The sequence below is a fragment of the Myotis davidii genome, unplaced genomic scaffold (assembly GCF_000327345.1).
Source record: "Myotis davidii unplaced genomic scaffold, ASM32734v1 scaffold309, whole genome shotgun sequence".
Lineage (NCBI taxonomy): Eukaryota > Metazoa > Chordata > Mammalia > Chiroptera > Vespertilionidae > Myotis > Myotis davidii.
This window is the reverse complement of record NW_006383013.1, coordinates 3113202-3128581: the sequence shown is the minus strand read 5'-3', so window position 1 is coordinate 3128581 and position 15380 is coordinate 3113202. Positions and strand designations below refer to the sequence as shown.

General features: G+C 55.0%; 1 protein-coding gene across 4 annotated transcripts in view; it reads right to left on the bottom strand.

Annotated features, from left to right (window-relative positions):
• Positions 1 to 4087: 4087 nt before the first annotated feature.
• Positions 4088 to 15380, bottom strand: part of TMEM63C (transmembrane protein 63C) — a 68664-nt gene continuing 57371 nt past the window's right edge. For all 4 annotated transcript variants that reach the window (XM_006778821.2, XM_015558058.1, XM_015558059.1 and 1 more), the window contains 6 exons: positions 13548 to 13710; positions 13242 to 13347; positions 12649 to 12816; positions 10840 to 10949; positions 9362 to 9430; positions 4088 to 6878 (listed from right to left, as the gene is read on the bottom strand). In XM_006778821.2, the coding sequence (XP_006778884.1) occupies positions 6678 to 6878; positions 9362 to 9430; positions 10840 to 10949; positions 12649 to 12816; positions 13242 to 13347; positions 13548 to 13710 (817 nt within the window). In that variant the 3' untranslated portion in view covers positions 4088 to 6677. The remainder of the gene's footprint in view (positions 6879 to 9361; positions 9431 to 10839; positions 10950 to 12648; positions 12817 to 13241; positions 13348 to 13547; positions 13711 to 15380) is intronic.

Here is a 15380-nt window from a genome sequence, read left to right as displayed (position 1 = left end):
TCGATGAGAGAGAAACATCAATCAGCTGCCTCCGGCACACCCCCTACTGGGGATGTGCCCACAACCGAGGTACATACCCTTGATCGGAATCAAACCTGGGACCCTTCAGTCCGCAGGCCGACGCTCTACCCACCGAGCCAAACCAGTCAGGGCCCTCCTCAGTTTATCCATTCACTGTCCCATCTTATGCAAAGAATTGCCTCGCCTGACACGCCTCTTCTCTCCCCAGCTCCCACCCTGTTACTTCCTTTGTAGCAAAGCTCCTTAAAAGAGTTGTCTTTCTTGGCAGTTTTTCATCTCCTCACTCGTATGAGCAAATGGGAACCTATTTCAACCAGGCTTTCATCCCCACCCTAATCTGTTCCGGTCAAGGTCACCAACAACCTTTATCCTGGGAAATTCAGGGTCATGTCTCCGTCCTCGTCTTGCTCTTCTGCTCAGCAGCACTGGGAAGAGTTGATCACTCTTGCCTTTATTTTTAAACGTTTTATTATGGAAAAGTGTTCACATACACAAAAATCAGAGCCTCATGAATCTCCACGTACCCTTCACCCAGCATCAGTGGTGAGCGCTCAAGACCTCCCCACCGCTTTTATTTGGCTGGAGAGTCTTAAAGCAAATCCCACCTTCCTGGTCTTTCACCAGTGGAGTCTTCCATATGAACTTCTAGCTGATACGTTGTTCACCTCTTAACCCATTCCACCAACACACCTGCCCAGATGGACAGACTCTCTCAACCTCACCTAATGCCCGGTGCATATTTGAAATCCCCTGATGTCTTTCTGCAGCTGGTTTGTTCAACCCAGGTGCAACCAAAGGCCACCGACTGCATCTGGTTGTGTCAAAACTTTCATTTGCTACAGCGGTGGTTCTCAACCTTGGCTGCACATTAGAATCACCTGGGAATCTTTTTAAAATCCTGATTTCTGGGTCTCATCCTCCAGAAATTGTTTCTTTGTTATGGGGCGGGGCCACAACACTAGTAACAAAGAAACAGACTTTCTGGAGGATGAGACCCAGAAATCAGGATTTTAAAAAGATTCCCAGGTGATTCTAATGTGCAGCCAAGGTTGAGAACCACTCCTCTACAGCCTCTCTCCCATCCCCCATACCTTTGATTTGTGGGAGAAACCAGCTTGTTTGCCTAACGGCCTGTCCAGCATTCTAACTTGGCTGGTGCTGCTCCATGGCACCTTTGAACTCATTCTTCTGTGCCCTGAGTTTACTGTCAAGTGTGCTAGAGCCTCGGCTCCCTCCTTCCTTTTTGAGTTCCTTCCTTTTCCTGGCTCTAGGGACACAGGCTCTCCTGGTTTTCCTCCTTCCTTGCTGCCACTCCACTCCTCTGGCTCAGTCTTCCTTTTGGATGCTCCTCCTGCTCCCTTGGATCTCCTCTGACCTCCACTTGCTCCCACCGAGGGCTCAGCCGATCCATGCCTTAAACACCATCCATGCTGGTCAGGGCAGCCACCCATCCTCGGATGCTCCAGATCCGTCCCCTGCGTGCAGCCCTATGTGCCCACATCACACCTCACTCTCACGGAGCTGGGCCCGGATCCTCCCGTCTTCACTCACTCTCCTCCCCCTCCCCTGCTTTATTTTTGCTCCAAAGCACTTATCCCTACCTGACACCCACTATATAAATTCCTTTTTTAAATCCTCACCCGAGGATATTTTCCCATTGATTTTTAGGGAGAGTGGAAGAGAGAAGGAAAGACAGAGAGAAACATCGAGGTGAGAGAAACACATAGTGTGGTTGCCTCCTGCTGGCACCCCGACCAGGGAGGGCCCAGGCCAGGGAGGAGCCCGCAACCAATGTACATGCCATTAACCGGAATCGAACCTGGGACCCTTTGGTCCACAGGCCAACGCTCTATCCACTGAGCCAAACTGGCTAGGACTCCACTATATACATTTATTGTGCTGATGTTGGTTGCATTTGAAAAGGGAAGGCTGAAAGTTCAGTTCGGCCACTTTGAGCTCTGCGTTTGGAAGGGAGGGAAGAGGTAGCCAGAAGTGACCCTGAGGCCTGGTGTGTGCGTGTGGCCCACACAGTAGTACTTACTGCAAAGTAAGATTACAGAGGAGTTGTGCTGGGTACTAATCCCTCATAAACTGGAGAGCAAATGTTTGTTTGGGCCTAACCTTTGATTACCTACTAGGTACTCCCTGGAGGCAGAGTGCAGGAGGGTTCCCGACCTGAGGGCTGTAATTATTTCCAGGATGCAGGGCCACACCCTCCACAGGTGAGACCCAGTGTGAGGTGCTGAGACCAGCTTCCCCCATTCCAGGGACTCAATTCTCCCGGCACAGGAGTCACCTGGGGGGCTTGTGTAAACTAGGCGTGCCCAGGCCCCACCTCAGAAAGTTTAGTTTGTCCTGGACCTGGGATTGTTGAAATCTCCAGGAGGCTCATTTGCAGCCAGCATGGAGAACCCAGCTTTGGCGGCTTGAGAGGGTCTGGGCTGGTTGTCAAGGCTGGGGGATAGTCAAATGTCCAGGAAACATCCTCTGCTGAGAAAACCTGTGGGCCGCCTTACCACGAACAGGCTCCCCCATGCCTGCCACGGAGCGGACTGAAACACCTGGAGATGGGCACGCGTGGAGGTCACTGGACAGACCTGAGTCTCCCTGCACACCCCCCCCCCCACCCCCGGCTTTGGGAGAGTGCTGGCCCTGGAGGGCCTCCCGGAGCCCAGGCTCTCCTGCTTCCTTCCCAGCCCCGGGGAGCTCCAGGGCCCTCTTAGGCAGAAGCCGCCAACCCAGAGTCCTGGGCCTCCCTCTTGACCTGTCCCCAAGTCCCACCCCCTGTCCAGCCCCACCTTCCAGGCCTCCAGTCTCCACGGCTGCTGAGGACAGAGGAGACTGACCGACCCCACTCTCCCTTCAGGACTTAGCGCGTGAGGGACCACAGCCTCCCTCTCCAGCTTCTCTGCCTTTCTACGTCTGTCTCTGCCTGAGCAGATTCCCCTGAGAGGTCTGCTGGACCAAGGAACGGCCCGGGGCAGCAGGGGGGACCCTGAGCCTGCTGGCCCCTGGAAGGAGACCCTGAGAAGCAGCTGTTGGGATGGGAGTTCACAGGTCCCAGGAGAAGGCCCTTGTTCCCACAGCAGCCGCCAGCCCCACCCCGTTCCCAGGCAGCCAGGTGGCTGTCATACTTCTCTGTCCCCTGAGGCAGCCCTCGTGCATTTCATCTGATTGATGTGGAAAAGATGGCTCTGAGGGGAGAAGGGTCAAGGGCATGGGCCTGCCGTGGGGGGCTGTGAGCCCAGGCCACTGGCGGACTGACAGGTGCAGGAGAGGGCCCAGGGAGGCCGGGGACAGCCCTATGCCCGCCCCAGAGGCTGTCCTCGGTCCCCGGCTGGACCTGCTGTGTTCAGTCATGAGGCAGAGCAGCCAGCCTCCTCCTCCTGCCCCTCCTTCCTGGATGAGATGACCATCCCAGGGTCATCAAGCGGCGAGAGGAAGGCAGAACCCTGGTGTCCTCGGTCAGGACACGCGGCCCAGGGCAGGACACTTTTCTCCTCTTTTCCTTGGTACAACAGCAGACAGAGCGAGCACTGGCTAGGGGGTTTTTCTTAGCCCGTTCAGGCCTGACCTGCCAGCCCACACACCTCCTAACTCCCAAACTCTCCACCCCGCCCCGGGTGCAGACCCGAGCCCTCCTGCCTCGCTTTCTGGGGGCTTCCATCTGAAATCCTCATCGTGTCACATCCAGTTTCTAGTCTGGCCAACAGCCTCTCAGGGCCCAGCACTCACCCTGGGGCTCCTGCTGCCCAGGGAGGCTGCCGAGGGCTTGCTGGGTAGTCACGGAGCAGAGTTCTTTATTGCTCAGGGAGCCCAGCAGAAAGAACGGGCAGATTCAGTTCCCTCTCCAGCACATCAGGCGCACTTGTCAGGCCTTGCCTGGGAGGACAGGGGCCACCAAAGCCTCAGGGGGAGGGGGTCCCGTCCCCAGGGGCCAGAGCCATGAAGGTGTGGTGCTCCATCCCCATGAGCTCATCCCTTCCAGGTGGAGGGAAGCTGCTGGGGGGAGGTGGGGGTGTGTGTGTGTGGGGGGGTGGCGAGGCAGAGGCAGAGGCAGCAGAGGTTGGGAGGACTGTTTATTCAAGGCACGGTCACAGCATTGATAACAAGAAGGTTCGGTGTTCTGGCACATTCCTTCAGTGGTGGTGGCCAAGGGAAGTCATACCCCTCACGTGGGTCCCCAGAGGTGGCAATGCTGCTGATAGGCACTTGGCTTCCAGGAGCTCTGAGGAAGGGGCAGGTGTGGAGCTGCTCTAGGCTGAGTGGGGCCCTTCTTGAAGGCTCTATACTGGATCCCCCACCCCAGAGCCAGCTCCCCCCAGAATGGGTCAGGTCTGAGAGGGGTGCTTCGGTGGACAGATAGGGGCGGGACAGCTGGGAAGTGGGCCAGTGGGGTAGGTGGAGGCCAATGCATGAGGCAGGAGTGGGCTGAGACCAAGCTGGTGGGGGGAGGTGCCTGGATGTGGGGGGGTCAGGAGCCAAAGCACACCCACACCCCACACAGTGATGGAGGGAATTTGAGTAGCTGTGGCGGAGCCTTGCCAGTTGCCCTGGGTCTCCAGGAAGGCTAGCGAAGTGAGGACTCTGGAACTTTCCTAACATTCGCGCACTGCCTTCTCTCAGAACCAGTCTGCACTTGACCCCAATTCAGAGGGGGAAGCCCCCCGCTCCGGACATACTGCCCTGTCATCTGCTGTGACCCTTTGCATATGCAGCTCCACAGGCTGCCAGGTGGGCAGGAGAGGAGAGAGCAGAGGTAGGTGCCCAGTGAAGGCGAGCCCACAGGCCAGCTTTTGGCAGGATCAGCCCCTCCCCCCCTCCCCCCCAAAAAAAACACACACACAAAACAACACAAAAAACCACTCTGGGGGTCAGGCAGCGCCTGGAGCTCTCTGCCGGGGCCCTGACCACCCTGCTCTGGAAAGGACCTATGCTCTGGTGGCTGGTGGAATGCTCGGGGGAGGGGGCCTTGGGTTATGAGGGACTGACTGGGTATAATTCCCTCCTTTTCCGAGCTGGAGTAGGAGGGGGAAGCCTGCCTCCTCCCTAGCAGACTCAAGCTCTCTGGAAAGATCCCTCAAGCCAAAGTCTGGGCCAAGGGGAATCTCTGGGTGAAGCTTGAAACTTCTGGAGCTGGGATGTGGGCAAGGATGAAGCAAGGACATAGTTCAGGGTCACCCATGAGCCTGGGACCCAGCGAGGGGACCCGGGGCCACCTTCAGCAGGTTGGCTGCAGGGGCCCCGGCCTTTGGAGGAGGGAGCTCTAGAGCATGCAGACCCCATTCGACTTGGCTTGTTCTGGTCCACGGAGGCCCCCGCTGGCCCTTCTCTGTGTGCGCATCTGCTGCTGCCTGGTAGTCCTGATGGAGACCTGTCCCCGGAGGCAGAGGCCCACACCCGCCTGCCTGGGGCAAAGGTCCTGGGTGTCCCCAGCATAGGTTCTGCTCAGGATTTGGCTCCAGGCCTCAGGAGGTGGCAGCTCTGGGAGGCAGCCTTCCTCTGCCAGAAGAAGCTTCTCTGTGGAGGTCACAGCCCCACCCCAACCCACTCTTTGCTGGGCCTCAGCAGGGTCATAGCCAGGACCACCCTGGAGACCACTTGAGTCTTCAGTCCAAGAACAGAGGCAAGGTCTTACCTGGAGGGCGGGGAGTGGCCAGAGCTTCAGGGTGAAGCAAGGGCTCCTTACCCCAAGTTGCTGCCCACCTCGGCCACACAGGGCCCAGGCACTGAGGCGGGCAGGAGGCAGGAGCAGTTCGCAGGGGCCACCTCCTTGGCCTGTGGGGTCCTCTGATTAGGCTCTGGGGCTTGGGGAGCTGTGCCTGGTTTCCCATCCCCCGACGTGTTGGGAGAAGACCCCCACTCCGTGAATTCTGCCTCTGCCCCTCCCCCCTTAGAGTAACAGCCGAGGTTTGCCTTGATCAAAATGCACACAGGTCCTGTTTAATGAGTCCTGAGTGATCGTGTCCCAGCGACTCTTACAGGAGTAGGAAGGGGAGGGTCTCTGCCCTGCTGCCCCGGGGACTTCTGTCGGGGGCAGAGGAGCAGGAGGGCCTAATCACCTTCTCTCTAGTCTTGGGTCTCAGCTGCCCCTGGCCCGGTGGAGGCAGAAATGTCCTCTTTACAGCACCCCCTGCAGGGGAGGAAGCGGGGTGAGGTGGTCTCTGTCTTGTCCATGAGGCCCAGCACACGTACCTTTGCCTCCTCAGAGGGAGGGGCCGGGAGTAGGGCAGGGTGGGCGGAACAGCAGCAGAAGCTCCTTGGCAGGGCAGCGAAGACCCAGGGAGTCGTCAGCGGGCTTCTTTCCACCTCTTCCTTTATGCACACGTTTCTCCATCTTGACCCCAGGAAGGTCCCGAGCCTTCCGGCTCTGTGTCCAGGGCTTCGGCCACCTCTCCCAAGGCATGGCCCTTGCCTGTGTCTTCTACCTCATCCTGGGGTCCCTGTGCACTGCCCAGCACCTCCCATTCTAGCTGGTCGGCAGGCCGGGGCCTCCATGTGGCCAATGGCCAGATGGGCAGACGTCTGCCTCAGGCCTTTCCGAAGTCTGCAGGAAGTCGTGGGGAGGTCCGGGCTGCCCTCTGCCTCCCCCTGCCTGGCCCTCCCCTGGCTGCCACTCCCAGCTGGAGCTGCCAGGGCGAGGCCTCGGGTCCTGGTCAGTGGTACTGGCTCGAGCCCTCCAATTCCAGGTCTTCCTGGAACTGGGCCGAGTCCAGCTCCCTCGCAAAGCCCCTCACACCACTCTCCTCTTCTCCCTCTTCTGGCGTTCTGTTCATGGTGCCGTAGGTGTGCTGGGCGGGCGAAGAGGCTGGGGTCAGGTTCATCTCTCGCTCTTGCAGCACGGTGGCCACATACAGCTGCTCAGGACAGAGAGGGGGAGATCGAAGTGAGGTCACATTTCGGGCAAGATCCTGGACACACCCTTTACCTTACACCCTACCCCCAGCGCCTCTGGCCCCTCGAGCCACGGTCCTTCTTCACCAGCTGCCCAAGTCCTGGCCATCCCCCTGCCCAGTTGCTCTTGGTCATTGAATGGGCATCTACGAGCTCCCAGGCCTAGTCAGTGCATTGTTCCTCCAGCGCCTGTGCCATTCGTTCTGGGTGCCGGGTCAGGCTGGACCCGGGGGGAGATGCCAGTAGGCTGGCCTGTGCTGCGGTCTGGGGAGACCCTCCCCCAGTTCCTGAGCTAGTGACTTTCTAATACAATTTCAAAGGCGCATCCACAACTCCCTCAGGCTGGGTCATTGATTGGGAATCAGGATTTGAAACTGAGACTGTTAACTGAGGTCTTGGTCATATGACCTGTCAAACCCAGGAAGACACACAGGAAGTACTAGGGATAGCACTTGGAACGGCTTTCAAACCAACTCCTTATTTTAAAAGTAGGTAATTATGGAATAGAATTAAGCCTTTCCTGTAGGAATTCATTTCAGTGAAACCAAGCAGCCCTCGCTGATGCGGGAACAATATCCCTACAGAAGCGTCTAGACATCTGCTTAACGCCAAAGCAACCCCCCCAGATGACCTCTTGGCGGTAAGTGGGGAAATTGTAACCGAACAATAGAAGAAGCCAGCTGTCACCCTGATCAGGGAGTCACCTCAGTCACCTTACTACCATGAATGGGAGTAAAAGGGACATGACACATCTGGTGTGAGGCACAGCGCTGCCTGGAATGTGGTCTGGCACCTAGTGTCGAACTGGTATCTATCAAGCCTTTGGAACTAACTTCTAGTTTTTAGGAAGTACAGGAGACAGTGGAATTTGCTGTAAGAAACAGAAAAACCCAGAAGGTGGGACATTCTGCAGGATTACTGGCTTGGTTTTTCCAACGAGCATTAAAAAGGGAAGGTGCTAGAATTAAAGGGACATGCATAAGGGCCGGATTAATGGGGCACAGAGAATGGATTTTTTTGGACAAGCTGTGAAAGATATTTCTGGACCATGGAGGACAATTTGAATATGGACTGAGTATTTGAAGAGGTAAAAATTTATATGGAAAGATGGAGATCGTTAACGAAAACATGAGTTATATATCGGTATACAGCATTATTTCACTTTAGCAAAAATTTTATATATGGAAGGTTATAACTTAGGTATCAGTGCTCATCTCTGGGTGGTGAAAATACGGGCTTTTTGTTTTCTTATTTTTGCTTAGCTGTTTTCCCCCTTAATATCTGCATATACCACTGTTGCAATGACAAAAGATTAGAAAAATCAATTCCAGTAATTTTTATTTTTAAGCTCATGCTTTAGAGTCAGATCTGGCTCAATCTTTGCTATGCCTTTCCCTGCCTTGTAGCACCCTGGGATCTAAATTAATTGGCCTTTTTGAGCCTCAGTTTTCCCATCTGCAAAATGAGGATAAAAACCCTTACTGTGTGGGTTTATCATAAAGATTGAGAGCGAGAATGGCGGAGTTCTGCGCACCAGGGTGCGCACGTCCAGCACGGGTGTGCCTGCACGTCCACCTGCTCTGCCAGGACTAAAGAGCCTGCTCTCCACCGGGCCCTGCCGCCCACTCTGAGTTTCCATCAGGCTGTCTTTGGTTCCCCACATGTTCCCGATCATCTCTTCCAGGCCTTTGCATAGGCTGATCCTCTTCCTCGAATGCTCTTTCCCCACACTCTATTCCATCTGCCAACCCTGACTCCCATCCCGGGAGTGAGATTAGATGTCCCCTCCTCCTCCGGGAAGCCTTCCCTGAGTGCCCTCTTCAATGTTCCTCCAAGGTGCCCGGGCTTTGGCCTCGGTGGCCCTGCATCCATACTTGTGGTTGGGAGGTGGGTGAGTGCTCAGGTCCCTCTAGGCTGAGCCACCGTGTGGGAGCCAATGCCCAGCCTGCTGGACCCCTGAACTCTGAGTCCAGCCTCGTCTCTTCACATGCCAATGGGCCCGCTCATCTGGCGCTGCCCCGACCTTACCATTCCGTCCAGACCTGCAATAGCTCCCTGTAGCTCTGTCTGCGCACCTGTGCCCTTGGAGGCAGCCTTCGCTCCTGAGGCCGAGCCCCAGCACGTCCCTGCGTCTACACGACTGAGCTCTCTGTGGATGTGTCCGAGTTCACCCTGACCTCTCTCTTCCTCTTTGGCTTCCTTCTAGAGATTGCTGAGTTAAACGTGGCTCTTCCATCTTGCCTGCTCTTCAGCCAGGGCCACGGCAGCATTTGGACCTGGGCCAAGTCCTGCTGCATCAGAGGAGGGAGCCCAGGGAGGGGGGCCCGTCTCCTCCCCAATACCCAGGGCGGGCACTAAATGCTGGTGCCCTCACAGTGCCACTGGAGTAGCGCCCCTCTAGGCATCCCCTTCTGACCTGTCCCCCGGGGAGAAGGCATTGACTCACAAGGGAGGTGGGCGTGGAGGAGGTGCTGCTTGGCTCCATGTCAAACACGGTCTCCATCTCCTCCTCCGGCTGCAGCAGTGGGGAGAAACGTGGAGGGTCACAGAATGGGGGTATCTGCCCTTTGCCCTCTCCCTCCCCACGTCCAGAGGAGCCTGGCCCTGGACCTGGGCCCATTGCTCCCTTTGAACTCAACTGATCTGTTTTCCCAGACCTGCAGCCCAGCTGAAGCCAGGGGAACAGAGAGGCGACTGGGATGCTAGGGCGACCCTCCAGGACGCGCCATTCCCAAGGGCCACACTGGGGGAAGAACGTAGGTTTGGGATCGGGGTTCAAAGATGATTCTGCTTTGAGTCTAGGAAATGCCTTTATTTCAAATCTCTCTTCTCCCCTCGAGAACTTCCCCCTGTAGCTGGAACGCATCCTAAACCGCTATGGTCTAGGTCCCCTGCCACCTTCCTTCTCCAGAGGGGACACTCAGACAACACGATCACGTGGCTTCGTTGTATTGGGAAGACAGAGCCAGAGGTGTCATTCGCTAGCCTGGCACTCAGGCCAGGGGATGGAGGAGGGGGCCAGGAAGGGAGGGCAGCGAGGGCTTGTGCCCAGGGTCCCAGATACGGCAGATCCACTAGAAGCAAGAGGCTCCTCTTCCCAGAGGCTCCCTCCTCGGACTCCGCCGGTGCCAGTGCTGCAGATCAACTTACTTCTTTTCGTTACTTAAGTGCATTTTAAAAGGAAACACTTCACTAGTATAAACAGAAAACTTGTGTCAGTTGCTATAAGCAGAAGAAGAAATAAATAGGAACCCACAGAAAAATAAACGTGTAACCACGAAAAAGCATGTCAGGGCCCACTGGAAGTCCGTCCAGCGCGTACACAGATGCCTCCCTTTGGGAAATGCTGGTGAGAGCGCACAGCGTTGCTGGCAGGGCCCTCGGTGGGCAGGGGTTGGCTCCCTGCTCTACTGACCAGGCTGGGCCCCGCTGGCAGAGCGCGGAAGGAGTCGCGGGGCCCAGAGAGCCAGGCGCCCCTCCAGACACCCTCAAGGCCAATATGGCGGAACTCCTGAAAGTGATGACTACCCTGTCCCCAGGCCACTGTCCTTCACTACCCCTGCCCTTCTGCTTTACTCCATCCTCTTTTAGCTCGCCAGCCCCTGGGGTGGTGCTCCCGGCTCAGTGCTGAGCAGCTCGCACTGTAGCAGGGATGGGCCAGAGGCCTGCTGTTGGGAGGAGGTGACAGAGGGGAGAAAGGGAGAGGACAGCTGTCTTCTAAATATCCCACCCTGTGAGGGGAGCAGTGCAAGGGACACACACACACACACACACACTGAGTTTGTGCACCCCATAATCAGAGAGAAAGGCAAGAGCCTGTCATCTAAGTGGTGCTGTGGGTGCCCAGGTCAGGAGGGCATCCTAGGGCTCTGTCCCCCAGGGGCTGGGGAGAACCAGTGAAGGAAAGGCAGGTGGGCAACTCACCTCATAGTCTTCTGCCCTCGGAAGCCTCCCTATAAGGGTGCCCAGGAAGGCAATTACCACGGAAACGACAAGGGAGGTGAGGGAGAAGATGGTGATGCTGTGGAATGAACCTGCCAAGGAGAAGAAAAGGGGTTGGTGCCTGAGGAACGGAGCTGTGCCCATTAAACACGCCCCTCTCCATCCGTCAGTCACCTCCTCTCTCACAGTCCCTGGGAAGTACCTTGGAGTTACTCGCTTGTGCCACTGCCCCCACTTACGGTCTGTGACCCACACCTTTCCTGTGAGCCCTTTCCAGGTGCACACGCACAGTGATCTGTGCTAAGGGCTCTGAAAGGCGACCCAGAACTCAAAAGTCACTTCTGTGCCCTGGCTGGTGTGGCTCAGTTGGTTGAGGCATCATCTCATGCACCAAAAGGCTGCAGGTTTGAGCCCCAGTAGGAGCACCGGCGGGAGGCACCCGATCCATGTTTCTCACATGGATGTTCCTTTCTCTCTCTCCTTCTCCCTCCTGTCTCTATTTAAAATCAATTTAAAAGAGGGAACTATTTATAAAAACAAAAAAACAAAAGTAAAATAAGTAAAAGTCATCTATGATTCGCTTGGTGCTATTTGGTAACTTTTTTTGGGTAGCAGTGAGTAACTAGGTAAATATTAAAGATCAGTCTTTACGTCACTACCGCATAGTGCTTGTACCTATGTGTTTATAATAGCAAAAAACGGCAAACAGCACGGACCTCCAACAACGGAGAACTGACTAAAAACTGCTGGTTTAATGCAGCCAGTAAGAGGCATGAGCTCAAATAGTATTTTAATAACACAGGAGGTTGCTCAGAACATAATGTTCAGTGAAGAAACTTGGGATACAGGACTGAATGTTACAAAGAGAATTTTGAAATTGCAAAAAGCAGCAATAAATCTATAAACTCCCTCCCACTTTGCCCGTCCCCCCCCCCCCCCCCAAAAAAAAATAAACCAAACACATGTGCACAGAACGAGGCCTGGGAGCAGCTGCCCTCAGGCTCCAGAGGATTCAAATGATGACCTTTCTGATTTTGATCATAAACATGCAGTCCTTCCTACTTAGAAAAAGGCATTACAGAAGTGAGATCTGCGAGGCGGCAGGAGAAGGCGAGGGGGATCTGAAACCGGGGGTGCCTGAGAGCTGCGTGTTTACAGATGCCATGGAGGCGGGGGAGGAAGAACCCATGTTTGTGATTCTCCCTTCTCCGTGCCACTGAGACGGTGAAGGGCAAGTGTCCCCGAGGGAAGGCCGGTGTCCGGGGAGGCAGAAAACAGTATCGGGCACGAGGAGGAAGGAGGAGAGGAGGTCAGAATGACCCTTCTTGCCTCAGAGCGGATTTCCAGTCTCTGGCCCGTGGGAACAGAGACAGCAGCTGCGTGGAGCCAAGAGGAGGCAAGAGCTGGCTGCCGGGGGGCAGACTAGGAATCCTCCTCCGGGTTTTGGGCAACTCGTAAGACCAGCCATCCTATAGGCTCCCAGAGGGAATGTCATGGGAACTGATCCTGAGAGCTAATATCTTATTTTCTGCCAGCCCTGAGAATGAAAGAATAAAATGTTTCTTCCCTGAGGGTGGTAAACCAAAATGCAAAGGATTTAGATGGCGGAGGTCCAAGCCCTCGCCTTATCTTAAAGGCTCTACTAGAAGCCCCGAGGCCTCGAGAAGCCACTGGGCTTGGCTATGCTCAATGAGCAGCGCCTGCTCCTCTCGCCTTTCCTGTTCTAGCAGAGCTGTGGGAAGGGGAGCAGAGCAGGCTGAGGTGGAGTAGCTGGGCAGGCCTGGTACCGACCTAATCGTAGGATGGAGAAGAAGAGCATCCAGAACAGGCCCAGCAGCGGCGCGAAGATGGCCTGGTTGACGCCGGCCATGTGGATCTGCTCGTTGAGCTTGGTGGGCACGTAGGAGTAGTACATGTTATAGCGGTCCGTGATGTGCTTCATGCACAGGTACAGCAGCCCTGGGCCGGAAAACAGAGCCACACTCAGGGGCTGCCCCACCCCCCCACCCCCCACCCACATCGGGGCTCATGCTATCCCAAGGCCCCCACACAACTGAGAAGTCAGAGCAGCAAGGGCCAAGGACAGGCTGTGGCCGCCCCGTGGTGCCAACCCCTGGAACCAGTATCTTCCCGTGAGCCCCAGAACCTATTCTGCCAACTCGGTGAAGAGTCATTCACTCAGGCATTCACTTAACAAATGTCTTATGTCAACAGCCGTGCCACCTCCACCTCCTGACCTGGTCCTGGCCCTGGCCCTGACACCCCTGCCCAGCGGACAGGCCATCCCATCCCAGTTTCCTTCTGTTCCTGAGCGTGGCCTGATGTTGTGGGACTCGACCCCTCCTCTTTCCAGACTGAGGGTGTGCAGCCTGGGTGTGACTCACCGAAAGGGACAATGATGGGGCAGGTGATGCTGTACGCCACCACCACACTGAAGACGTTTAACATCCACGCGTACTCACGCCCATACTGGAACTCCATGGCCTGGTCCTGGGCAGGAAGCAGGAGTCACCGAAGGTGACCTGGCTGCTCCTGGGGCTCCTTATCAGCCTGGGAGCCTGCCTTCCAAGCCCAAGAAGCACCCCTCCCACCACGCCCCCCCGACACTCGGGGCTTCCAGGAGGCCTCCTTCCTGACGCCCTCCCAAGGGCCACTCTGAGGGCTGTGCTTAGGGGAGAGCCGGCCCTCACCTTCCTGATGTGGACTCTCGCTGGCTCCGACTGGGAGAAGAAGAGGCGGGTGGTGTACAGGAAGAGGGACCCCGGGCGCAGCAGCTCCATGCCCGTGCCAAGCAGAGCTGATGTAATCACGTAGTTGATGAAGAAGGCGCCGTTGTCCGGCAGGAACACACACCTGGGCATGGCGAGGGTGGGAGACAGCAGCAGAGCCAGGGGAGAGAGAAAGGCAGAGGTGTGAGAGGGAGGAGGAGAGGGAGCGAAGAAAGGAACCAAAGGGGTGGGGATTACATATTTGAAAACTGGGACTCTCAACGTTTGTAACCCTAAACATAAAAAAAAAAAAATCGAAATTGGCTGGATGTCCAACACGACCTGCCCGTTGCCTTGTCAAGCTGGGGAGAACTAGTTTCCTACACATGTGTTCCCAGCCCTGTTTAAGTTAGCAAGGGCCCTTTGGAGCAGCGATGGGGATGCTGTCCATAAAATGTGGATATGTTGGGAGATACATGTGCTGGCTTTATCTAAAGCAGGCTGTTTGTTCTGGACCCACACACCCTGGAGAGTCCACAAGTAGAATTTGAGGGGGAGGTGGGAGTTTCTGTGGCTTTAAGTGGGGAAAAAATAGCCCTAGCTGGTTTGGCTTGGTGGATAGAGTGTCGGCCTGTGGACTGAAGGGTCACAGGTTCAATTCTGATCAAGGGCACATGGCTCGATCCCCAGTAGGGGGCATGTAGGAGGCAACCGATTAATGATTCTCTCTCGTCATTGATGTTTCTCTCTCTCTCTCTCTCCCCCTCTCCCTCTCCCTCTCCCTTCCTTTCTGAAATCAATAAAAATACATTAAATGGGGAAAAATTACATCTTTATTTCCACTAACTTCTAACTGCAATTCAGCATTTCCTCCCATTAAGAATGTGAGCAAAGAACCACCGCCATGTCAGCCATGGCTGTGGGTCTGTCAGCCACTGAAATCACCTTGTTTTCTATGACGCTGCAGTCATTGCTGACATCTTACAGTATCACTTGTGCTAATCCCCACTTCAAAATGATGCACGTTAACCGGCATGTCACTAGACCCTGCCCGATTGAAAATTTCCTCTCTGCAGACGTGTATTTGAGATAACTAGCCAACTTCTACTAGGAGTCATTCAGCCACCTAATGGCCAAGCTGCCTGGTCTCGCACTGGTGTCCCCATCTACACAGTTCTGTCACCTTCCTTGAAGAGAGAAGTCAGTGAGCCCTGGACATATTTCAGAACTCCTTCTAAAGCTGTCCTTCCGTGGCATCAGAGTTGTCATGAACTCCCAGTGCTTTCCTTTCTCATATATAAACCGTGTTCAAGACGTAAAATAGCCAATGATGAACTCATTCATCTTGGGAAAACACTTACAACTTATTGCAATTAGGGTTTGCAGAAAGTACATAAACCTTGGAGAATTCTGGTCCTTGCTCTACAGAGCAAGCTATGGTAGCGTGGGTGTCATTACCAACATTACGTCTTTGAAAATTGGGCTTTTCAACATTGGCAATCTTAAAAATAAAACATAAAATTGAAATTGGCTGGAGGTCCAACACGACCTGCCTGTTGCCTTGTCAGAGATCTCCCCCAACCCCATTTAATATTCTTCTTCCAGCTGAGTCACATCAGCGTTCACACTGATGCCTCTAAGACAATAAAGCGTAACGTTAGCTTGCCTACATTTCAAACGCATTGTCCTGTTACAAAGATCGTGTTACAAGTTTGATTTTTAAATTACTTGATAACTAGACTTCAATGCAGTTGCTATTGTTTGTAACCCAGGTATGTTGTGCATTTAAAGACATCTATTTGGAGTTTATTTAAA